The sequence below is a fragment of the Citrus sinensis genome, chromosome 4 (assembly GCF_022201045.2).
Source record: "Citrus sinensis cultivar Valencia sweet orange chromosome 4, DVS_A1.0, whole genome shotgun sequence".
NCBI classification, from domain to species: domain Eukaryota; kingdom Viridiplantae; phylum Streptophyta; class Magnoliopsida; order Sapindales; family Rutaceae; genus Citrus; species Citrus sinensis.
Genome location: NC_068559.1, coordinates 29,214,025 through 29,239,687, shown reverse-complemented (window position 1 = coordinate 29,239,687; position 25,663 = coordinate 29,214,025). Strand labels below are relative to the sequence as shown.

At 35.1% G+C, this 25,663-nt stretch overlaps 4 protein-coding genes and 1 non-coding gene across 6 annotated transcripts; 2 read left to right on the top strand and 3 right to left on the bottom strand.

Moving 5' to 3' along the window:
• Positions 1 to 697: 697 nt before the first annotated feature.
• LOC102615521 (carotenoid 9,10(9',10')-cleavage dioxygenase 1-like) lies at positions 698 to 5,999 on the top strand. 2 transcript variants are annotated; one of them, XM_006482805.4, is made up of 14 exons: positions 698 to 1,393; positions 1,548 to 1,618; positions 1,724 to 1,738; positions 1,947 to 2,058; positions 2,172 to 2,271; positions 2,907 to 2,969; positions 3,149 to 3,259; positions 3,342 to 3,526; positions 4,214 to 4,352; positions 4,708 to 4,831; positions 4,909 to 5,010; positions 5,149 to 5,400; positions 5,512 to 5,623; positions 5,760 to 5,999. In XM_006482805.4, the coding sequence occupies exons 1-14, from the start codon at positions 1,016 to 1,018 to the stop codon at positions 5,787 to 5,789; spliced, it is 1,794 nt and encodes a 597-aa protein (XP_006482868.1). In that variant the 5' UTR covers positions 698 to 1,015; the 3' UTR covers positions 5,790 to 5,999. The 2 variants fall into 2 exon arrangements, with proteins under 2 accessions (XP_006482868.1, XP_006482869.1); XM_006482806.4 differs by having other exon boundaries at positions 1,245 to 1,393; positions 1,895 to 2,058.
• Positions 6,000 to 6,763: 764 nt separating this feature from the next.
• Positions 6,764 to 11,307, top strand: LOC102616031 (carotenoid 9,10(9',10')-cleavage dioxygenase 1). Its single transcript, XM_006482807.3, has 14 exons — positions 6,764 to 7,146; positions 7,632 to 7,702; positions 7,799 to 7,813; positions 7,921 to 8,032; positions 8,264 to 8,363; positions 8,659 to 8,721; positions 8,980 to 9,090; positions 9,179 to 9,363; positions 9,529 to 9,667; positions 9,809 to 9,926; positions 10,010 to 10,111; positions 10,363 to 10,614; positions 10,750 to 10,861; positions 10,997 to 11,307. Exons 1-14 carry the CDS (start codon positions 6,913 to 6,915, stop codon positions 11,024 to 11,026), a joined length of 1,644 nt encoding a protein of 547 aa, XP_006482870.1. The 5' UTR covers positions 6,764 to 6,912; the 3' UTR covers positions 11,027 to 11,307.
• A 2,024-nt stretch (positions 11,308 to 13,331) lies between these two features.
• Positions 13,332 to 13,455, bottom strand: LOC112499099 (small nucleolar RNA snoR130). The gene has a single exon (XR_003066625.1). It is a non-coding gene; the product is annotated as a small nucleolar RNA snoR130 (small nucleolar RNA).
• Positions 13,456 to 15,067: 1,612 nt separating this feature from the next.
• Positions 15,068 to 18,217, bottom strand: LOC102616312 (nuclear transcription factor Y subunit A-4-like). The gene is made up of 7 exons (XM_006482808.4): positions 17,971 to 18,217; positions 17,172 to 17,411; positions 16,976 to 17,091; positions 16,743 to 16,814; positions 16,112 to 16,276; positions 15,600 to 16,024; positions 15,068 to 15,503 (listed from the first exon to the last, which is right to left on the bottom strand). The coding sequence occupies exons 2-6, from the start codon at positions 17,365 to 17,367 to the stop codon at positions 15,650 to 15,652; spliced, it is 924 nt and encodes a 307-aa protein (XP_006482871.1). The 5' UTR covers positions 17,368 to 17,411; positions 17,971 to 18,217; the 3' UTR covers positions 15,068 to 15,503; positions 15,600 to 15,649.
• Positions 18,218 to 20,852: 2,635 nt separating this feature from the next.
• Positions 20,853 to 25,447, bottom strand: LOC102616601 (uncharacterized). The gene is made up of 13 exons (XM_006482809.4): positions 25,238 to 25,447; positions 25,082 to 25,149; positions 24,358 to 24,439; positions 24,116 to 24,199; positions 23,444 to 23,483; positions 23,008 to 23,053; positions 22,641 to 22,699; positions 22,272 to 22,339; positions 22,097 to 22,180; positions 21,922 to 22,026; positions 21,723 to 21,812; positions 21,570 to 21,634; positions 20,853 to 21,425 (listed from the first exon to the last, which is right to left on the bottom strand). Exons 1-13 carry the CDS (start codon positions 25,291 to 25,293, stop codon positions 21,340 to 21,342), a joined length of 933 nt encoding a protein of 310 aa, XP_006482872.1. The 5' UTR covers positions 25,294 to 25,447; the 3' UTR covers positions 20,853 to 21,339.
• Positions 25,448 to 25,663: the final 216 nt, after the last annotated feature.

The following is a 25,663-nucleotide window of genomic DNA, read 5'->3' as shown; positions in this document are numbered from 1 at the left end:
CTATGCAGATTTAATTGCAATTTTTTTAATATAAAAGAATAATGATATGACTATTGCAGTAGTTTTTATAGTAGTAAATAATTGAATAAAACTAATAAAAAAAGTAATATATTTAATCAATATAGCAATTAATTAATTTCGAAAAATATGCCCATAATTGATAATGTAATTTTTTATTATATTAATATATGAGAGATCCACTCTTTCACAAAATTTGATTAGGATTTATCATTATTCGTGTGCTATTGGGTAAGTATCCAAATTTTTACTTCTATTAAAAATAAAAATTATAAGTAAATGTAAAATAGATTATACGAGTAGTCTATAAATCTGCACTTTTAACTTTTCCATTGACAAAATACTTTATTATTTTATGTTTTAATTATTTAAAGTCATATCGTCGTGATTTATCATTATTAACAAAAATTAAATATGTATTATTATTTTAAGTGCTAATAGCACTTCTGTATTGGAATTTAAATTGTACCTAGCTATTGCAGCAGGATAAAACTAGTATCTGTCTCCCTGAAGTAGTAGTTAGCAAGTCTGCAAATTAACCGCGAGTTTTAAAAACTAGCTTCAATGGACAGTAATATGATGGATAATATATCGAAACGCACAGCAGCAACAGCATACATACACGAAGAAAAAATGAGTGTAAAATGAAAAAGATGTATTAAATCAGTTTAGATCAACTTGACCTAAAGCTTAGCTATGTGTGGCTGTGGCATCCCTGAGCAGGACCGATTCGAATCTCTTAAAACATCAAGCTTTTCTTATCATGATCGTACTCTTTCAAATAATTGACTCATGTGCGTGGGCTCCATTGCTCTCTTGTTGTTAAATCTTGATTCGACAGTGCTCCTGCACAGCGGCTGCTTCATGCTACGGAAAGATTCTTCTTCTTATTATTATATTTTTTGAGATTCCAAACAAAAATCCAAATAAGGAAAGCAGTTTTGAATTGAGGAGTTAGGCAGTTAGCTCACTGTGAAGCTAAAGTAACACACGGTTAATGATGGTTACTGCCACCACGACGCATCATTTTGCGGGAGTTAGTTGTTTAACGGCTTCTTCCAGTAATCAACGTCGCATCAACTCCAACATTTACTGTAAAAAACACACAGTTGTCACCAACGGAGATAGAACGGTGACGGCGGAGGAGAGGCCGAAATTAAACTTGAAGGGCAACAGCGGAGATAGTGGTATTGTGGCGGTGAATCCAAAGCCGCAGAAAGGGTTGGCCGCTAAGGTAATCGACTCTCTGGAAGGACTGATTGTGAAATTCAAGCACGACTCGTCACGGCCTCTTCACTATCTCTCCGGTAATTTCGGCCCGGTTCGCCACGAAACACCTCCCACGGCAGACCTTCCCGTCATTGGCTTTCTTCCTGTTAGTTCTAAGTGGCCCGCCGGCTTCTTTTGTGGATATTTATTTATTTATTTATTTTAATACACACATCGCATTCGCATTGCTGAGCCTTCTTGAACACGATATCTATACAAATTTCAATCTCTATTTCTCAGTACTGTAAATGCTTTTTTAGGAGTGCTTGAATGGCGAGTTTATCAGAGTTGGTCCAAACTCAAAGTTTGCCCCCGTGGCTGGATATCATTGGTCTGTCCATTGTGTACGCATAATTCTGTATTCAGAAACGTTACTTCTTTTCTAGTTGCTAACAGGTGATTGCTTTTGCTAATTCTCTTTTGTTGCTTCCTGCAGGTTCGATGGAGACGGGTGCGTATCTCTATGATTTTTCACAATAGAATGAATATGCTACCTTAGGAGACGTATCTGTGTGTGCGTGTTTAATTCATTATGAACCGCCACATTATGATGGCTTGGGGTTCCCATAGTAAACATTGATCCATTGCTATATTTACTTCTCTTTAGCTCACCATGACTGCGGTGACACACAGACAGTTATATTTCTGTGCATTTGCAGCATGCTTCATGGTTTGCGTATCAAAGATGGAAAGGCAGCATATGTTTCCCGTTATGTAAAGACATCACGTCTTAAACAGGAAGAATTTTTTGGAGGTGCTAAATTTACAAAGGTATAAATATGAAGAGAGAGGCTTTTTAAAAAATTTTAGAAATGGAACTTGGAATGAAGGAATCCTGTAAATAGATTTTTGCGTCTGGGTTATCAGTTTGGATGTTTTTGCAGATTGGAGATGTTAAGGGGCTTTTTGGATTACTCATGGTTAACATGACATTGTTGAGAGAAAGCTTCAAAGTATTGGATTTTTCATACGGAAATGGGGCAGGTAGATTCGTTTAGTTTGTTCTGCTGAAATGCAAACATGTTCTGAGCTGAAGACTAAAGGATCATTATAAGTTTGTCAAATTCTTTCTGATACAGTTCTCCAAGAATTATTTTGCATATTGGGTTTCTGTGTGATCCTTACTGCATGGTTTCTGTTTTTCATGTTCTGCTACTCTTTGTCTAGGTGTATAGCATCTGATTTAAATTTTATTTTCTAATCCAAGCATTATGAAGAAAGGGAAATGAACAGTTTGAAGTTGTTAAAAGTGCTGATTAATCTCTGCTTATTCGACTTTGGGTAGAGAAGTGTCAATGAAGCAGTTAGATGCGGTGAATTCATTTTGATATAATTAGCACCAGGATCATCCCTGGGAAAAGCTCCCCTCTCTTCTTTCATGTGTGTGCCCCATCCGTTTATCTGCCATTAATCATCTGTGATATTCATCTGACATTTGGAGGTCTTCTATTCTCTTTTAATTAGCAAAATAAAATTTGAAACTAAGATCACCATGGAAAACTAAGATCACCCTACCTTACTCATATTACATTGCTTTTGTTATAGGCAGTTCACAGGATTTTTTTGTGTTTGGGCAATGTAGATGAAAAGTTTACTATTTATCTAATACTTTCTTCCAGGTAATACCGCTCTCATATACCACCATGGAAAACTTCTGGTTCTTTCCGAGATAGATAAACCTTGTAAGCTTACCTTGCTTCTCTCTTTGTTTTAACTTTCTGGAGAAATCAGAGGGTCTGATGGAGACCATAAATTATGACAATGTTCTCCGGTGTTATTCATTCCTTATAGTGTTCTCTAATGGAGCTTGTTGCTTGCTTTTAGAGGGAATATAAATTCTTAAACCTGTTGCATTATGCAGATGTTCTTAAAGTTTTGAAAGATGGAGATCTGCAAACGCTTGGTATGCTGGATTATGATAAGCGATTAAATCATCCCTTCACTGCACATCCAAAGATTGACCCTTACACTGGTAAAACCCATATCCTTAAAATAATCCTGTCAGCCAAATTTTCCCACAGAAAAAGAATGATTCACAAGATATCTGCATACAGACGAGATGTTTACATTTGGTTATACACAAACTCCTCCATATGTCACCTACCGAGTTATATCGAAGGATGGTTTCATGCATGACCCAGTACCTATAACAATGTCTGCCCCCATCATGATGCACGACTTTGCCATCACTGAGAATTATGCAATTTTCCTGGATCTTCCCATGTGTTTCAGACAAAAGGTCTGTTGGACTTTCTAATTCTTGCACTTTTGTTTTTCACTTGGTAAATGAAATGCACCAACACTTAAGTCACAAGTGCCAACGAAGTTGCGCGACTTAATAAAGAAATGAGAAAATTTTCAACAGAATTTAATCAGATGGGCATTAAATTAAACTATAAAAGCTAGCGCTGTTTGAATTCACAATGGAATAGTTGCTTGATTTAAGGTTTTGTGAAAACGTTTAAAAAGTGCCAGAGCATGAATATTAATCTACTTAGATGTTAAAAAAAATTGTTAATCTACAGAGTCCAGGGAATATAATATGTGACACAAGTAATTAATGTTCTCAGAGCTAACAAATAACTTTCAATATAAAAATTTATTCGAGGAACCTAGTACTAATTATGTAATAATAGTAAATATTGAGTGGAGTTCATATATGTATGTAAAGGAAGCCAACATTCAGAAACTTTTTAGAGCTCGCAGGAATTTGCATGACTGAAATTCACTTCCCTGATGCAGAAAGTGGAGGAATTGTGGACCAAGTTCAAAATCCTTCCAGAAAATTTTATTTAATAGTTTCCAAGGATTACACTATTGATATGTTATGGAGTCATTCAAGCATTGGATTCTGTTTATATTAATTATGCACAATGACGATCCCCTGTTTTTCATCTTCACATATGTATAATGTTTCAATTTTCAGGAGATGGTAAAAGAAAACAAGTTGATATATGCATTTGATCCAACTATAAAAGCTCGTTTTGGTGTACTTCCACGATATGCGAGGGATGATCTCCAAATCAGATGGTTTGAGCTTCCAAATTGCTATATATTCCATAATGGTGTGTCTGACTTGCTCTTGTAAATGCGTACTGTTCTTGATTATTTCTTTGTCCATCTACTGAAACAAAATGTATGCAACACTATCTTTATGAATATTGGTAGTCATGATATTTCAAATAAGGAACACTTTTTTAAAAAATGATTAAGCATGGTTAGCACTTTTTTCTAATTCTGTGTGGCACCATGTTTGGAGTCTGATTTTGAGATTAAATACAAGAGCATTATCTTTATGGTAATTGTAATTGATGGTTGTCTGAAAACGAATAATCTCTTTTGTTTTCAAGAAGCTGATGCATGAAGTCCTCTCCCGATTACATGCATGCATTTTGACTTTGTTAGAACTATCTCTTTTAGCCAATGCTTGGGAGGAGGAGGAGGAGGAGGAAGTTGTTTTGATAACTTGCCGCGTACGGAATCCCGATCTAGATATGTTTAATGGGCCTCTTAAAGAAACTCTTGAAGATCAGACGACTGAGCTGTAGGAGATCGATGACCTATTTTCTGTCATAGTTCTTTGTACTGCAAAGGTTTTTCTAATTGATGTTTTATAATCAGATATGAGATGCGGTTCAATATGAAAACTGGCCTAGCTTCTCAAAAGAAGCTGTCACCAGCGTGTGTTGATTTTCCTAGGATAAACGAGCACTACATGGGCAGGTCTGTATCTTCTATTATTGTTGGCAATTATGAATAATAATGTCTACAAGCATCAGAGCAAATATTCCTTGACTCCGTGCGCCAATTACATGGGAATTGAATTCAGCTGAAGTTTTGCTTATAATTGGGTGAATGTAGGAAACAGAGATATGTTTATGGAAGCATTTTGGAGAACATAGCAAAGGTCACGGGGCTTATCAAATTTGATCTGCATGCTGAACCGGAGACGGGGAAAACAAAGCTTGAAGTTGGGGGAAATGTTAAAGGCATCTTCGACCTGGGTCCTGGTAGATTTGGTTCAGAGGCTGTGTTTGTTCCACGAGAGCCTAGTTCCACTTCTGAAGAAGATGACGGCTACTTAATATTCCATGTACACGACGAGAATACAGGGTATTACTCTCACTAATAATTATTAGCTAGAAGAATTTTCTCTTTCTAATTTATAGTTGCAATTCAATAAGTGAACTCAGCTATTTAATATTTCATTTACGGAACATGCAGAAAATCAGCGGTGTATGTAATTGATGCTAAGACAATGTCAGCAGATCCTGTTGCAGTTATAGAGTTACCTCATAGGGTTCCATACGGGTTCCATGGCATCTTTCTGTCAGAGGTTAGTGTAACTAAATTTTGCTTTCGATTTTGAATTATTTTCAAATGGATGCTTCGGCCTAGGTGGACTTTGATTAAGAACATTATTCAAACTCATAGTCAGAGAACTCATTTGCTTCTTCTAACTTTTAAAACAGGAGCAACTTGAAGAACTCGCCAAACTGTGATCACGTGAAGTTGAAGAGAACAAAAACATATTGACTGAGGACTCTGAATTTGATGATTCAGTTGTCTATCATAAATTGCCACGATCTGTGACCCAAGTGTATGTAAGATTCAGCATCTGTATTTACTTACCTTTGTCCAAAGAGAGAGATATTGTTCAGAAACTGAAACGTCACAAATAGAAGAAATTATGGTTAAAAGTTGTATTTCAATTTCGTGGTATTTTTTCTATGCTGGGCGTTACCCACACGGTAAGTGCATTGACAAAATTCCAGCACCAGCGCCATCAGGCGTCAATGGTCGAATGATACTCAATATCAACAATTCACCAGGCCCGGAACCGACAGATATCATGTGGTTTTGTTATTACAAGCCTTACACGTGCCGCCAAACTATGGATCCTTTACAGAAATAGGGTCGTATAGCCCTTGGGCCATTCCCCGAAAATCTAGATTTTTCACTGCCCACCATAGGAGTAGACATCAATGATCATCACTAGTATAAATTAGATTTTGTGAGAATTATTTGAGGATGCGGAAATGAATTAACTCCACACTTCCATATCACCTTATCCGTTATAAATCTCAAGGAGTCATGAATTTTTATTCTAATTGTTTAAAAAGTGGTGTACTAAATTGTGTAAAATTAAAGGTTATTGTTTCTTCGCAATAATTAGTTAATTATCACAACGTAACTAGAAAAAATAAATCAAGAAAAAGGAAAAGAACAAGAAAATACGGACGTATTACTGTACAAATTGTGTATTTATTTTTTCATCTTTTTTTCTGAAAAAAAAAAGCTATGTTTTCATGTTTTTGGTAAACTATTTTCTTTTGCAATTACGGGGCTAATGGCGACTCATAATTGTGTTTGTAACAGGGAATCATCGATTTAGTAAAAAATACGTGGATATTATTATTTTTTTTTTTATGCGAAAAATATTATCTTTTGCTGTGGGTCGTAAAGGACACTACGTGTGGCAATACGAACTTCACCAAACAAGACGACAAGGCAGATAAATAAATAAATAAATCAGCCAGCTAACAACACAAGCACAGCAGGCTCCGTTGCATCCAGTGTGACGCGCAGAGAGAGAGTCAGAGAGAGAGAGAGAGAGAGAGAGTCATGGTGGAGAAAGAAAAGCTGGAGAACGACGTCGTAGCACGAAATGGAATAGTGGCGGTGGATCCGAAACCGAAGAATGGAGTGACTTCGAAAGTGATAGACTTTGTGGAGAAACTGATAGTGAAGTGGATGTACGATTCTTCACAGCCTCTTCATTATCTCTCCGGTAACTTCGCTCCAGTTCCTGACGAGACTCCTCCTACTAAAGACCTCCACGTCATCGGCCATCTCCCCGTAATCACTTTTCCCTGTTACAGAATCTCTTCTCCGCCGCTTAATTATTATTATTATTATTATTATTATTATTTTATGTTTGGATTAAATATGAACTCCGATTGGTTGGATGAGCGGACCAATCCGAGCTCAACCACAAATATTAAATAGAGCTTGTCGATAGCATTTATGTGAGGGGAGAAGCTCTAACTATGTGTGATAAATTATTAAACTATTGTTGTCTTGACGATGGACTGTGTTATTTGACCCTTTTTGACCAATCTGTGCTTTAATATGTATCGTAATATCAATTTTGTAAAAGATGTGTTTCGAGAGAACGGAATTTTGGTCATAGACAGAGAGTTATGTACAGAGATTGTGGACTAACATATGCAATTCCTGAAATTTTGTTTTATTTATATTATCAAACATGGCATAATCGTTATGAATACAATTATTTATCTTATTGTTGAAGAGGAAATTGAAGTGACGCGTGTACATTTCAGGATTGCTTGAATGGGGAGTTTGTCAGGGTTGGTCCTAATCCCAAGTTTGCCCCTGTGGCCGGATACCACTGGTATGATCTTCTGTTATTTGAATTATATTATTTCATTTCTCTTCATTTGCTGGAGAGGTCACACTTATGCTGACTCTCTCCATTGCTTATTTGCAGGTTTGATGGAGATGGGTGAGTGAACCTCTGTTCCCTTTTGTTATATAAATTATGTAACTTTGATTCATTTCTGTGTGTTTTTCTTTGTTTATTTGTTAAATATCAATTTCATGAATTTGCAGCATGATTCATGGTCTGCGCATCAAAGACGGAAAGGCTACATATGTCTCCCGTTTTGTGAGGACTTCACGTCTTAAACAGGAAGAATTTTTCGGAGGTGCTAAATTTATGAAGGTATATTTTAATCGGTTGCATATTTTGAAAAAGCTAAGTTGCCAGTTAAGACTATTGTCCAGAAACGTTATTTTATCTGCGTCCATTGGTAACAGAACCCTCTTTTGTATAATTGTATTGATATAAGAAAGATTATTCCTTCTGAAAGTTGGGTTATCTATGGTTTCAGTTTCCTTTAGCTTTATCTGTTTGAATGTGCTACCGCTTCTGAACATTAAGAAAATTCTGCAGATTGGAGACCTTAAGGGGCTATTTGGATTACTCATGGTTAACATGCAAATGCTTAGAGCAAAGTTGAAAGTACTGGATGTTTCATATGGAAATGGGACAGGTATGTTTGTTGGGGTATTGTATATCTGCTGAAATGCTAAATTTTCCTGACCTTTTAAATTCTTTGAGATGCAGTTCCACCAACATTATTTTTTGCTTAATTTCGGGTTTTTTTTTCTTATAGATACATTTAGGCTTTCAGTTCAAGTATTTATTTAATAATTAGTAGTCATCTTATCCCTGGAAATTCCTGCAGTTTAGAAGTTTGTTCCTCTCTTTATTAAACACATGATTGCACAATTGTCTAGTTAAAGTTCAAGTGCAAGGTAGTATAACTGGCTGTCTTCCTTTTCCAGCTAATACAGCTCTTGTATATCACCATGGGAAACTTCTAGCGCTCTCAGAGGCGGACAAACCATGTAAGATTGTGGTCTCTTTTGTTTTTAGATTTTGAAAAGATCCAAGGATGGTGTAACAGAGACATGTACTACTGCATATTGCTCAAATGATTCAGAATAAGTTTTGTGGAATTGAGATTTTCTGAAGTTTCATTCAATAAGCCCAAAAAAAGATGATGATAATAATAATAATAATAATAATAAAATAATTGAAGGGAAGCTGATTTTGAATTTGATTTTCTTGCTGGGAGTTATTTTCATGTCATATTAATTATGCAGATGCCGTCAAAGTTCTGGAAGATGGAGATCTGCAAACACTTGGTATGCTTGACTATGACAAGAGATTACAACATTCCTTTACTGCCCATCCAAAGGTTGATCCATACACTGGTAAAGCCCGTGTCTTGAAAGAATCCTAAATAGTAAGCTTTCATTGAGCAGAAGAAAGATCATTCATTCATGAGATCTCTGCATGCAGGCGAGATGTTTACCTTTGGCTATGCACACACACCACCATATATCACATACAGAGTTATTTCAAAGGATGGTTTCATGCATGATCCTGTACCAATAACCGTATCAGACCCCATCATGATGCACGACTTTGCTATTACTGAGAATTATGCTATTTTCATGGATCTTCCGCTGTATTTCAGACCAAAGGTACGGTAGCTTAGTTTTATCTTCTCTGTTTATTGTTGTTTCAACTAATTTCAGCAAGAATTCTAAAATTTACAAAAGAAATAGCATATGGCTATAGTTTTATTTTTAATTTCATAGTGTTAAAAATTATGCAGCTTAACACATTTACTCTACTTCAATTTTCAGGAAATGGTGAAAGAAAACAAGCTGATATTCACATTTGATGATACAAAGAAAGCTCGTTTTGGTATACTTCCCCGATATGCAAAGAATGAGGCTCAAATGAAATGGTTTGAGCTTCCTAATTGCTTTATCTTCCATAATGGTGTGTCAACGTTGCTTTTCCAAATTTTTTTATCTAGTTATTCTTTGTGCAGGCTACTCTTTTGTTTTTGAAGCTAATGCTTAAGGATTATGTTGTGTCCATACATGCATTCTGACTTCTTTAATGATTACTTCTTACTAGCCAATGCTTGGGAGGAGGAGGATGAAGTGGTTCTGATCACTTGCCGCCTAGACAAGCCGGATCTAGACATGGTCAATGGGGCTGTCAAAGAAAAGCTAGAAAATTTCTCAAATGAACTGTGGGATACCTGTGAAATATTCTTTAATTTGTAGTACTTCTTCCACTGCTAAGTTTGTTCTGATTGTTTATTTCTATAAGCAGGTATGAGATGAGATTCAACTTGAAAACTGGCCTAGCTTCACAAAAGAGATTATCGGCATCCGCTGTTGATTTTCCTAGGGTGAATGAGTGCTACACTGGCAGGTACATATCTGCTGTCAATGTTGGCAATTTGACAGTAGGTTAAATTCTGGTAATTAAAAAAAAATGAGTTATTGCTAAGTGCTGTTATATCTCAAAAATTTTCCTTAGGCAGTGTCATTTTTATCTTTATTATTTCTTCATTTATGTTTTAATTGGGGAGGGGTGTCGTGCTGGCTGGTAAAATTCCTTTTTCTCAGTATCTTATATGTTCACCAGAAACCTTGCTTAATGATTATCTTGTACACATATAGGAAGCAAAGATATGTGTATGGAACAATACTAGATAGCATTGCAAAAGTCACAGGGATCATCAAATTTGATCTGCATGCTGAACCAGACGAAGAGAAAACAAAGCTTGAAGTTGGAGGAAATGTGAGAGGCATCTTTGATCTGGGCCCTGGAAGATTTGGTTCAGAGGCTGTTTTTGTTCCTAGAGAGCCTGGCACCTCTTCTGAAGAAGATGTTGGTTACTTAATATTCTTCTCTCATGATGAGAAAACCGGGTAAGCCGCACACTCACCAGTTTCTTTGCTAGGTCTTATCTGGTTCTTCAATTTTTGTTCAGCATTTCTTAGAAGCTCAAACACTTTGATGATTGTTAATATGCTCTAAATTCATTTGCCATTTTGACCTTGCAGAAAGTCATCAGTGAACGTGATTGATGCAAAAACAATGTCAGCTGATCCTGTTGCAGTTGTCGAATTACCACAAAGGGTTCCATACGGATTTCATGCCTTCTTTGTGTCAGAGGTTAGTCGTTGAGAATGAAGTGAAGTAATTTGGATTTAGAGTTGGTCATTAATAAGCTCATACATTTGCCGCTTCGAAATTCTGTCCTTTTCTAAAATGTCCTACTGCTGCTCTAATCATGGATTCGTTATACAGGAACAACTTGAAGAGCAAGCAAAATTGTGATCGTGGGCAGAGACCTTGTGACAAGTAAAAGCAGAGCGATAAATAGAATAAATCTAAAATCTCTTCCGCGAGCTGCGTTGGGTTTGTGGGTTATGTCATTATGTAGAGCATTAGAACTCTGATGTAACAAGAAAAATATATTTGAGTTTTGTAATTAATTTTGCCACCAAGTTATCTCACCCCAAGAAGTTATTTTATCTGTTTTTTAAGCTTAATTTCCGATTGGCTAAAACGGATGTACTTATTTAATTGGATATTCAATAATTATTTGTATTTTGATATTCTTAGCATTTTCACTTGACTCCTCTAATCTATGGTAAAACTTTTCTAAAGGGATATTATGTATAGAAATAACTTTGAAGAAGTTATAAAAAAATTTAATCTTGATTGGAGTCAGTGATAAATAAGAATAAATTTTATATTGTAATAGGTTATAATTTTCTAGATCTCTTCTTAAGAAATTTATTTCTACATACTAAAAGTTACTTGTACGGTGCAAAATATATTGTTTTGTTACATTGATGTTTTAGGACAGGAAAAATATTTTTCTAAAGTTGTATGGAATTATGATTTATTCTTTAAAGTTGTTATCGAATCATTGTATAGTATTTTTAGAATTTACATACAGATGAAAACATTAAAAAAATATAAATGCTTAGGTCATTAAGATGATTTGTGTATTCTCAACATTATATAAATATATGTACTGATTTCTTAAAACTATATCTATCTCTTTTATCAACGTTTACACATTAAATTTGACATTAATTATTAACGTAGTGCAATTTTATTTTTATATTATTTACACTAAGGATAATTAAGTCAAAATAATAATTTTTTTTTAATTATGCCTCTATTGCGTTATGATCTCCTCATAATAATAAAGTTAATTGATCCTAATACTAGAAAGAGGTTTTACTGCGGTATCAGCGTTGTATATTATGTCGGAGCAGGGCATGGAATGGTGACGGTAAACCTAAAACCGAGTGATTTCGTAAGAAATTGATTGTCGAGTTGATGTATGAATCGTTACAACCAGAGTCTCACCAACTTCCAATCGGGAGTGGTCGAGTGGCGAGTTTGTCAGGTTTGGTCGTGACTCAAAAATCGCACCGGTGAGGTGGCAGGATATGATGAATATGATCTTGACACCCATTTGATAAAGAACATGCGTGTGGAATAAGTAAGTTTCATAAAGACACAAACATTTTAAGCATGCAGTGTATGTACAACACTTGATTAGTTGTTGTTTCCTTGATGAGAGAGTGTATATTAGTACTAATATATGCCACTCACTTATACAGTACTAATGCCCGATCTCACATATTCTTGAATTTGTAAGTTATTGGTGAGTTTTTTTTATTTTAGTTTTGCACGTTCTGATGTGTAACCGTTACCTTGCGCCGCGGACGCTCATTATTATTATTATTATTATTATTTTGTTTTCCTCGACATAATTCTATGTTCCGTTGGATCTTAAAGTCAAAACTTACCACAGGATCGAACAACTTCAAGAGCGAGCAAAATTGTATATCATTTTGCAATTTCAGATGCCTTTTTTTTTAAAAAAAAAAAAAAAAAAAAAAAAAAAAAAAAAAAATTCTGTTAATTGGTCAGTGGTCAAATTGTCATCTGCATAGAATGCAAGTTGTTGTCATCTGCATGAATCATGAACTGAAACTAAAGGAACGGTTGTGTTTTCCAGAGGGTAAAGAAGGACTAGACTCTCCATACTGACACTTAACAGAGATCAATCGCACATGCTGCTGCCTAGCGCTAATGTCAATCTCATTTACGATGCTAAAGAGTAAATGGCCACGCCACAGCAAAGAAATCGGGAGGAGAGCTGGTGCTGGTCCCTGTCAAGTGCCAAGTGCCAACTAATCCCCCTCCCAATTCCCAATCCCAGACCCAGTTAAAAGATAAGAACAACAAAATCAACTTCAATTCACAAAAATTGTTTGCTTCTGTCGAAGGTGAAATGTTCATATTCACCCGAACAACCAAACTTTAGACATTAGCTAGTAGTCTGGCAACCGCTCAACACAAGGGCCGAGGGTTTGGAAACCAAAAGCTAAAAAATGTTCAGATTATCAGAACGGGATGAATGGCAGTTTTACATTAATTACACATTTACATCTCTCTCTCGCTCTCTCTCTCTCTCTCTCTCTCTCTACCCCCTCAGGAAAAAGTTAATTCAATGACGAGCACTTCAGAGTATAATAAACAACGAGAGACAGGGATGTTAAAAAATTTGACCAAATTTTAACAAAATGTAGAAACAGTTGAATTTCGAAAAGGGAAGATCCCTCAAAATGCCTAGTATCAACCTTGCACGAAACATTGGTTCCTCAACCTTTACAAGAAAACAAAGGGAGCACCAATTCTTCATGCACGTGCTCGGATTACTAAATATTTCATCACGGGGATGTGAAAAAATGGGCCGACCCTCAGGTGCTCAAAATTAATTACCACACATAGAAATGCAAAAAGGGTTCATCAAAAACATTTCTTCTTTTTTGAGTTCTAAAACATAAATAAATTAGCCTTAAAAAGCTTTGAAAACCAGCATTACGAACTCACATGCTGAAAACAACACAGTGCCTCACTAGAGAGAAAGAAGAAGAAGAGGATGACACGACTCCGGGGAGTAGTAGCTAGGGTTTCCCTAATGATTGGTTCGGGCTCTTCCCTTTTTCTCGGGCCTGGGCCTCCCGGCCTTGCCCAAACTTAAACCAGATCCTTGTCTGTTTATTTCTATTAATTCACCGATGAAATGACACATTTCAATTATACGTGACGTGTTACTTCGGTCTCCTTCAGTTCACATCTATGGAGCGCGGACTCGGGATGGCCGGGCAATTGTAAGCGCAACTAACGCATTCACTGTTATATATACAAATTTGTTACTATAAAATCTCGTTTAATTTTTATATTTTAAAGTTAATACTTATTTAATTTTTATATTTTTAAAAATATTTCAAAATGTCCTTGTCGGTAAGTATTGATACCCTTACTGTTATTTTTTATTATTTTTAACTCATTTTTACAATATTACCCTCATACAATAATATTTCTTCTTTATTGGACATTAATAAAAAGAAAAATTAAGTTATCAATTTAACCTAAAAAAGTAAAATAGAAACAAAAAAATTTATATTAATTTTTTTTAATACTCCACCAGGAGTTAATAAATTAATTTTTTATTAGTTTCCAAAAAATTAGTAATTAAAATTATTTTGACATATCTTTCACAAAAATTAATATATATTTTCTTTGTTTTTATTTTATTTGGGGGTTAATTGACAATTTTATTTTTTATTAATGTCCAAAAAAAGAAACAATATTGTAAAAAGGGTAATATTGTAAAAGTAAGCTAAAAAAAATAAAAATAAAGGCAGAAGTGTCAATAGTTTAACGAGAGAGATGTTTTGAAGTATTTTTAAAAATATAAAGATTAAACAAGTACTAACCTCAAAATATAAAGACTAAACGAGTTTTTACCCTCAAATAACTTATGAGCTTGTCATTCCGAACAAACTTAAAACGGACCATATAAATTTCATACCCACTGAAAATACTTTTGTTTCCCACGTTCAAATCTTCAGTTTTTTTCCCCTCTTTTTAATTTATTTAATAATCTATCCTTGCCCTGTTTTAAACTAAATAATTTAAGTCTTAAAGCCCAAACTCAACAATTATGAGATTACAAAAACAAAAATTATAATGAAAGTCGAATAGTAAGTAAAATAGATTGAAAATAAATTAGCCAAACGTTAAAAAATAAAATACACATTTTTTTATTAACTATTTATATAAATAAAATACAAAAAAATTGAAGGAAAATTATAAGTAATTGCTAATCTATTTAAATCCCAGTATATTCATAGAGTAATATACAGTACCGGCTTTTTTTTTTACAAAAAAATAAATAAAGGCACCCTAACAATATCCTGGCTTTGCCCCACTGCTGTCCTAAAGCTTTGCTTGTACGGGCAACTCCACTGACTGAGCACAAAACTATTAAAAGACCAAAAGAGGGGCACAGAGAAACAGATTTCACTTTATTTAACATAATACATGAAAACAAAGCAGTTACATAAAGCCACGTTCTGAGTTCCAAACAAAGGAGTCTTCACACATTTGTTCAGAATATTCAAATGTTTGATTTTTCTAGAAGCTTAATACATTCCCAACTTCCTACTTGATTAATAGATACATAAACTAACAGCATTCCCCCCCCCCCCCCCCCCCTTTTTTTTATCTTCTTTTTTACAGGAAAGGTGAATGGACGAGATGTGGGACTAAAGGCAGAGCAATGAAGATAACGTTATATCTTCATCCCTGTATTCTTCTTCCTCATCTCACCCAAAGCCACCACAAGTTTGCAAAGCCAAGAATGAATTGCCTGAGGACCACCACACCAATGATGATTTCCCCATTCTGAAATGGAGGGCATGTATACCTCCAGCTTCGCCTGCACCAAAGAAAAGCATCCCATTAGAAGGACGGACTAGTAACGGAAGTCTTGTGCAGAGAAATTTGAAACTAAGAAGGTTGGATAAAATCAGACCCGTTAGAGCAATCATGGAGTGCCCCTCCAACGTCAAGGAACTTTCACTTTCACTTAACGGGAAGGGCCCCTCGTGGTGCCCCATTCCCCTGCAAGCTTCCCGTCTGCTGTCCCAGGAAGTTCCCTTCCACACTTCCACTAGATGTATTGTACATTGATAGCAGACTCCGGTTATTACTGTTACTATTGGAGGAAGTGTGTTCCATGTGCGCGTTCTCCTCCATTGCCCTCTCTTGCTGAACTATGGATGAGTCCACAGAACCAGTACCATTGGTGGACCCCTTTGAACCGTCTGCACCAGAATTCATACCTTTTTCTGCAGAGTTTGCAGCATTGTCATTGAGCTGCTTAGTATTGAGAAAACGGCCTCCACAACCCCTAGCCCTTCTCATTGCATGTTGATGTCTGGACTCATGAAGATAAGGCTGTAGAGAAAACAATGCATAGGTATCTAGCCCTTGCAAAGTTTTATTATAGAAAATAGTTGCTCCTCTCAAAGAATGAAAGGTTACCTTTCTCGCTTTAATCACTTTCTTTTCAAGCTCAGCCTTAGCACGCGACTGTCTTCGTCTCAAAATACCTCTATACTGTTTTGCATTCACATAAACAGGCTCCTCTTCCATTTCGAGAGGCAAAGGCATTCTTGCTTGATGCATTCCATATAACTGAGGAGGAATCTGGCATAAAAAAGAAGGGATAAAATCTTAAGTCCCAAAAATTCTATTGAATGCCCAAAACCAAGTTGATTCGGTTGCCGCCCCCCAACAAAACAATCTTTCACCCAAATGCTTGAGAATAAATTTAACAAATCGATACTTTGAACAGACCCACCTTCTAGAGGTTTTTAAACTGCTAACAATGCTGACTACTTAGAGATAAAATTCAAATGAAAAGAAAGGAATGCCATGACCTGCTAAAAACTTTGATATAAATTAAAAGACAGACATCATCCAAGCACAATGCACGCCCTACATATATAACCATACACACTATATATAAAACATGATACTTACATAATTTCTTTAAATACATGGACAGGACACCAAAAGTACCCTCCCCAAACTACCTTGACAGGTTTATCCTGCCAACTACCATTCTTTTTCACACATTTATAAAATTTGAAAGGGACTGCAGATTGCATACCATAACTTGTGGCACATAGGGGGTAATTACTCCAACATGTTGTGGATCTGTATATGGATATGATGTCAAAACCTGAAAATTTTATTAAAATTAGGTACATCACCATCTCGTGCAAACAAGGCTAAGTCCTATGCACTTATATTTGCTACAATAACAAAGAGCGCTAACAACTATTTGTGTGCATCCATGTGTGGCTTGGTTAGGGGGTAAAGAAGAGGGGGAGAAGATCTTACAATTGAGTGACCAACTAGCTCCATTTGGGAATTTTGTTCAAGGCGTTCGCCCATAGTTAGAGGTGTTGAGGATGGAATATGTTTGAGATGCGCATGTTCTTGTCCATTAATCCCATCTGTTATGGAAAAGCCAACCTTCATCAATATAGTTGCCATACTATATTTCTTTATTCTACACCATGGAAGCAAAAATTACCTTGTGAATAGGTGGCACCATTTACAACAGAACCATTTGGTTGTTCCCTTGAAGATTTAGAAGCTGCTGCTTCAGCTAAGGAGGCACCAGTTCCTGTCCCACTCCACCAAGGCTGCTGGGAATAGATGGCTGATTGCGAGACACTCTGAGCACCACGGTCTAACTGCCGATTTTCATCAGGTTTTGCCGGCATCATTCACAACCTAATCCTCTAATAGTATAAACAGCCTAATCCTGCACCTAATTGAATTGACCAAAACAAAAAGTGAGAGAAAGAGGGACAGCAAAAACGAGGAAGTCATGAACCATCACATTCTAGAACTTGGCATTTGACAACATATTGCTCAAAATCCTAAACAATACATAAATACGAAGAACTTTGCATGCGTGCAAATGGCAATATGCATGCTCAAAAAAATGAACAAAAGCATGTTTTTGTTGTTACCCAACAAGAATAAAACCAATAAGTCTTCAAAACAGAGTATAAACTCAAAAGCTCCACTGAATTGCTTTAAAAAACAAAAAAAAAAATCAAAATCAAAATCAAAGCTGTACACAGTTTAATACCCAAAAACACAAATCTCCACTATCACAAACTGAATAAATCTAATTAACATAAAATTCTCATCCAATCATCCCTAATTCCACTCCAAACTCCACTCTTTTCACTTCAAAATACAAAACCCCCCGACAGATTAGCACCAAAACACAAAACTACAGGCTCAATTCAAACCCTAACGACCAATTTTAGTTAAAATTCAAAATCATCAATCAAAATTGAAAAGAGAGAGAGGCTTACTGTGAGATGAGAAGCAGAGCATAGAGATTCTAAAAGAAAGTCACCGACTTTGATTCGTTTTAGTTTAGTCTGTATTTCTCTGCAACCTTAAGAGAGACACAGATACTGTGACATTTCTTCTGATGGTGAAATTGCGAATTTATATTTGACAATTTGTGGAATTTTTATCATGAGTAAGCTAAAAACAGTATTTGGTTTTATTTGTTTTTTACTTTTTTCGATTTGTTGCTCACGCAAAGCAAAGGTCCTTTTCCGTATCGGTTCTAAGGAAGGAAGAACACGACAAATTTGGGGAACTGCGTTAAATGACGGAACTAGCCTTGATCCTCTGGTAGTAGTTGATTTTTCTTTTTTTCCTTTTTTTTTTTCTTAATTTGTGATGTACCAGAACCCTTTGGTAAATTTATAATTCAAAATTTTACACAATCCAAATATCGATTTTTTAATATTTTAAAATATATTTGATGTGTGATTTTAAACGAAAATAAAATGAATTTTTGTTATTTTTTTTTATTCAGTTAATATTTAAATCGCAACAAAAACTTTTTTATCATGATTGTTGTAGAGCATGAAGTACATGAAAATTTTTCGGGTAATTGTAAGCGAAGTGAGACCAACTTTTAGTATGTGAACTAATTTTCTACTACATGCGAGTGCAAGAAGCGTTGAGTGTGCAGAATGAAATCATTTGATTCCAACAGTTATGGAGTCTTTTTATTAATTTTTTTTTTTCAGCTTTAAGCAAATGCTTGAGCAACAATTTTAATGATTGACTAGTAAATTATGGATTCTTGGTTGGTGAGTAACTATCATGGCCCTATTTTTAAACCAATCAAATCTTTTTCTTTTCCCTCTTCATGTTCCGATGTTGCTTGCAAAGCCGATGACCAATGTTGCCTTGTCTTCACCAAATCTTTCCCACTAGACCACGATTTTCTCCCCTTTATCCTTTTTTTCTTCCCTTGATTTTTATTTTACGTGTTAGGCAAGTTTCCAATCAATTGAATTAGCAATTCATTACAAACTAGATAATTCTATTTTATTTATTATTCTAAAAAAAATGGAGCAAGTTTTCTGTTGCTAATATTGCTAAAAATTTGCTGGAAATTTATTTGGATCAACTATGCTATAGCACAGCATAAATATATTTATTTAGAAAAAAATTGAACCTACTTTTAAATGATTAAGAAAAACTCTTGCTCTTATACATGCACGCCGAAAAAAAATAATAAAATCGAACCGCTTTGTACTTGTACGTGTGTTGCTAACAAAGTTGACAATTTTCAATGTTTCTTTCATCGTTTATATCGAAATCCGTACGGTGAATTGTTTTCCGAAGGGTTAGGGAAGGGACGAAAAGTAGAAACAGGGGCAATTTGGACCAAAAACATGAGAGACGTTGAGCCCCCCGGCAGCGTTATTTCTCTACATAAAAATAATGGAATTTAAAAAACAAATTGGAAAGTGCCAGCGTCGACACATGTAATGAAGCCCGACGTGTCAGGATTATAGTGGAACTAGTAGGGTCCACACGCTGTGAGTTTGTCACGTCGATAGCATTAATGACTCTCATCAGAGGTCAACTTTGGAGTTCGTATGCTAACGGCGTAGTAACGCTACTCTCCGTTTCATGACGGCACCGTTGATTGTCCTCGTTCTAAGGCAACAGGCTAGGTACCGGGCTCAAAGGGAGAAATAAATCAAATAAAAAGGTTAACAATTATTTTGCTGTTATAGCACAAATAAAAACATTATGAATTTTCTTTTAATTATTTAGATGAGCTTACGGTGCCACATCATGTGTATGCTAAAGATATTAGTATAATAGTCAAATAAAATATTAATTCACAATAGCAAAGGTACCTTCTGAATGACAAATACAAGATATAATTATTAGATAGTTAATGAATTCATTGAAATCTTTCATCATTTTAAGGTAACTTTATCGAGAGAATAGATAGAAAATCTATTTAAATTTTTTCCACCATACTTTAAAAGAAAAAAAAAGGCACTAGAAAAAAGAAAATTAAAGTCCCACCTTTATATAAATCAAACACTTCAATACTTTATTGATAAAATATCAAGCAAGTAAAACTCAAAGTTTATCTTATTATTTAGGAGGCAGGTAAGGGCTCTTACAATTAGATATTAATTAAAAATAAATTATAATTATTTATGGTTTTTCAGATCTAAAACTTCACATGAAGATCTAATTATATGTGATTTTTGAGAGCTAACTCTTTAAATTATCTTCATAAGAATAACATTCATCAAAAGATATTAAAGCTTATTGGGACACGTCCAACACAAATTTTAAATTTCGTTTGACCAAACGATGGTCCCAATGTTTGATGACGATGAACTAAGTGAAAGCGAAGAGTAATGAGACGACAATAAATGTTACAATATGTTGTTACTTGAGAAATGTAATTAACAGACAACTAACATATGGAACAATGAAACTACAGCGGCCAAACATATAACATTTGTGCTACATGAAATGTTTCGAGGCATGTGAGGACAGGCTGGCATCTCGCGAACTGAGCGGAGATGCAGACACGTGGTAGCAAAGGGAAGTCCCATACTTCCCACATACAGACAGCTCAGCCTGGCTAGAGGGCTAAATTACAAAACTTGGCATGGTGCTCGTAAAGCTGGCATTGGCCCTACTTGAAACAAAGTTTGAATAGTACAAAACATTTCTGATTCCCCAAACAAATGCAAAGGTACAGAATGGAAGTAACAGAATCAGAAGTTGACAATTATTTTATTTCTGTACTTTGTGATTCCAAACTAGCAGTAAAAATGCAAACTCACGAGTCATGATAAACCGAATGATGCTAGCCCAAAAAGGGTTACACTCTTCTTAAGTAGAGATGACCTTCTTAGGTAGAAATGAATTATGGTTCCAAATAGACAAGAGAAAAAGTTTATAGCGTTGGCCCAGTAAAGATACCGGGCCCGCGATCATTCGGGTTGAAATTCCAAATGGGTGAAGTTTAAAAGAGAAAGATAACCCTTGCTTTGTAGTGAATATTGATACCCATTAGATTACTACAGCAATGATCAATTTACAAAACAAGAGTCACGATAGTTCTTGGAAACTGTTGTCGCCCGTGAGCTCCCATCCAAAAAGCTACTCCTTTATCATGACAAATCTGAAACTTCTCTAAGCCAAGAACTGAGAAATTTTTTGGCATTTCTTTTACCTTTCACAACTGAAATTGCTATAGTAAAAGAAGCAGTAGATTTTTAGCTGAATGTATCCATTTCATATTCCCACTTACATGTTGGTGAACTTCCTTCAGTCAGGAGTTTGTCAAACACAGAAGAGTGACGTTGGGTAAGGTAGCTATAGTTCGGCTACTATCATGGGAACATTCCCTCCATAAATTCATCGAAGTTGTCGTCATTATTGACACTATGATTGCCAGCCGAACTTGAAGCTTTCCTTTCTGTAAAAAAGCACATCAAATAGATGTAAGTTAATCATTGATGATCAAACATGATGATGCAAGAATAGAAACTTTTAATTGGCATGCAGCATTTAGGAGTTAAGACTACACAGTATTGGAATATCAACAGAGGCAACTAGAAACCTTTTCTTTTCTCTTTGCTACTCTTGTACACCTTGTTTGAGTCACTGTCACTACCTGATTCATCTCTGAAAGTAGAGTGGGAGTCAGTTTCTAAACAATAACAGTGGACAATATGAACCAAAGAAGGAAACAAAATTGAAAAAAGTCTGGCACCTGTTCCTCTTGAGCTCTTCTTTCTCTTTTTTTTCCAAACCTTTTCTGTCATGCTTCTCTTCTGTATCGTCATCACTCAATGAGATTTCCCTGAAACAAGACCAAGTGAGTTACAAAAGAGAAAAAATGTAAAAGCATCAGTGCTTCAATCGGTAGATAATCAATAGCAAAATAAAAGCCCTTGGACTCAAGTTAGCACCTCTTCCTTTTGTGCTCTTTTTTATCTCTTCTTTCTGAAATTTTTCTCCTCTCCTTGCTCTCCTCATTTTCCTCGTCTGTATCATGGTCACTTCTAGACTGATACCTGAAAGTAGACAGTAAAGTCAGCTACTAAAGGGAAAAAGTACTCTTATGTTCTGCACTGAAATGAGTACCTCTTCCTTTTGTTCTCCTCTTTTTCTCTTCTATCTAATTGCTCCTTCTCTTTCCTTCTTTTGTAATGAAGCTTCTCCGCACATCTATTTGAAAATGATCAACCAGAGAAAAATCAAGTCAGAAAAACATCAGTTAAACACCCTAAACCAGCACGGTTGTTAAATACCCACTCACCTTTCACAAGTTACCAATTTCACAAGTGCTTGTTTATTTTCTCCAGCTTCGACGTAAGTAAAGTTCACCTGAAAATTATTCAATGAGATAAATGAGAAAATAAGAACCTCCAATGAAGCTCTTCCAGGGAAAATGCAATATAGCATCCGGTAGGTTTAATTCCAAGTTAAATCTGAAATCACAATCAAAAGATCCATGGCTAGTCTTTACATCTTAGAACGTATTCCAACAATAGTCAGTTCACATTAATATCAATAGTTTTGTGCCTTATCAAGAAATAACTAATATTACCACTTGATGACCTAAACAAATTTCAGAAATGAAAGGTTAACTAAGATTCCAATCAGTGATAAAAGTACAAAGACTTGCCTCATAGCTTGCTAGGCCATCTTTTTCATCACAATGTTTGTTACCACATACGAACTGCCCTGATGAAAGGAATAACATGTAAATTTTGACCCTTAACAACGTTCCTAACAGTGACACATTCCTTGTTTTAACCCTTTTTTTTTGGTGGTTGGGGGGGGGGGGTAGTACAAGGATCGATAAAATCAGCATTTCAGAAGATAAGATGAGAGTGTGAGAGTGCAAGCAAATCACACACGTGTTTCTTTGCCATAGAAATAGGTTATCAACAATATAATATGCATGCAGAATTTAGTTTCTTTTTCTTGACAAATACACAGTGCAATTAAAAAAGACTATATCAAATTATTACAATGGTAGAAAACGTTACCTTTGCCGGCTATAACCTCCTTCTCTGTCCTCCATCTCAAACCAATCTACTTTTAAAAAATTAGAATACCAGAGAAAAAAACATTTTAGTGAGATACAACAACACTTCAGTAGTTCAGTGAATAATAATCTTGAATCAGAGAGGAAGAATAATAAAAACTGCAAGGAGTAGCATAGAGACCAAATCAAAGAACTAGACAAAGTAAAAATTCAAAAGAAAAAATAAAGAATTAGGTTATGTAACCATATGCAAAATAACAATATTGCCACCCCAAGCATTACAGTTGATCAGAATATGCCTCCTATTACGAAGGGAGTATAGCATATAAAGAATTTTTTCCATTTACCGACAGTGAGATTAAGCACAGATTAGCATAGCATCAGAGTGACGAGTCCAATAAAGAAATAAAGAAAAACTCATTGCCTACGTCACATACCTTGCCACTCTTGTAATGCAACATGTCGGCTATGCAATATCTTGAATAAGGTTAAGGCAATGAACAACGAACAAAGAAAATATTCACATAATATGTAAATAGTTGGCACAAGCTGGTTGTAGCTACACCAATAGACTCAACCAGTCAACATGACATAAAAAGCATTTACAACTTAGGAAAATAAAAATGCTGCAAATTATTCTACTGTAATTATAGATTGGTTCCTTTTGTCTTGTTTTACCAACAAATTGCTTGCATTAACGCTCTTGTGCCTCGACTGATATGGTACATCTTAAAAAATTTGAATTATTAAAAAAAGATGTGGAAATGCCTGATATTGACTCCATTAATGAAGAGATTTGTCAGCTAGTTCGATAGCCCTAAATTACTACATAAGATATTAATAAATGAAACTTGTGATTCAAATTCGTAGAAGAAATAGGAATTTCAAAGGCCAAAGAAGTTTAGGGGCAAAAAAATTCATGTCAGATAAACATGAGAAGATAATGAGACAATGTACAATTGCTATGATGTACATATGTCTCAGCAGCTATGTTTTACCAGAAAAACCATAATCACCATTCATTTACAATAATAACATGCAGTAATTAGCTAACAAACAGATATTCAAAAAACTGAGATATGCAAAGAGCAGCTACTTGCAGAGGATACTCTTTAAAAAGCTTATCATAATAACGCTTCACTAGCCTCTGTTCCCACGATGAATCCTTATCATCTTCTTCAGAACGTATGAATCTTAAACAAGATAGTTTTAAGCAAAGTCCCAGGTAAGGAATGAACTCAAAAGAAATAGAAAGGTGGAGCATAAGATGTGAAGAGGAAATACATTCATCAGGTGAAATGTAGCAAGAAATGAGATGCTGGTAAGATCAATTTGCACTAAGATAAATTACCGAAATCCTTCTCGTAGAGTGTCTTGATCAGTTTTAACAGGTAACTTAAGACTCATAGGCTTTTCTTTCCCATAAAAGGCAACTGCAATAAAAAGACAAACAGGAATCTTCTAAAAATTGACCACAAAATTTTACACCAAAGTAAAGTTAATATAAAATTTAAGAGAAAAAAAAAAAAGTCTTTCCCATTTCTCCTAGACTAAAATGGAATCAGAATTAATGATGGTGAACAAATCAAATTGTAATAAGCAATCCAAGTAACTACAAGAGAACCAAAATTTCTCAAAAAACAATTGAAAATCCAACAAACACACTATCCAAACAGTTTCACAGCAAGTATTTGGATGTTAAAAGCAAGATCACTTGTCTGTTACTTAAATGTTGGGGATTGAAGTGTTAAGGCTTTTAATCAGGTAAAGATGAGAAACAAAATCAATAGCTTTCGCATCAAACCAAATACTTTAGCAGTAACACTTTCAAAATTAAGAAAAACCGAAGCAAACATACACTTATACACAATAATTTTTTCCATTAATAATGAAAAATTAAATGTGAGGCCGACTGTAGCCTCCTTCCTGGCTTGATGGAGGAGATTGTTCGTCATCCTTTTGATTTAGGACACCAAGAATCAGCAAATAAAATGCTCACTATTTGCATTATTCTTTATGTCCTTTTTTTTTCAGTTAATTAAACCAAAATTAAACATCAATTTTTGCAAATTTACCGTAATCTTTTAAGAATTTATTGTGGCGATCATAGGCATTGAGTCCTCGAATTTGCGCTTGGTACTGCCTGCACAAAATCAAAATTAAATTATTAAACATCCATTGAATTACTTGAAGTTATTTGAAAGAAGAACAAAGGTGTAATTGAAACGTACTGCTTTCTCTCTTCTCTATCGAAGATTTTGGACTTGAGAGAGCCGAAAGAGGCCATGTTTCATTGCTTTCAAGACGAATGATCGGCTGATAGAAGAAATTAAATTCGACTTCGAGTTCGACAAAGGCTCAGGATAAAAGAAAACTCGGGGGCTTTGCGGCAAATATCCCTTTGAACGCCAATACTGTTAGAACTATGCTTCCAAATCAACATTTACAGTGCTATGTCAATAATGTTGATGAAAATACCAAATAACCACCGACAAAAATTGCGTTCAAAAAATTTGGTTGAACATTTTTCCATGCTGGCGTACTTAGAAAAGAACACTGCCAAGTGCCACAGTATCTTAAATTTTTATCTTAAATAATGTGATATTGATAGATTGATTGTTGAAAGATAATATAATTAATTTATTTGAATTTATAAA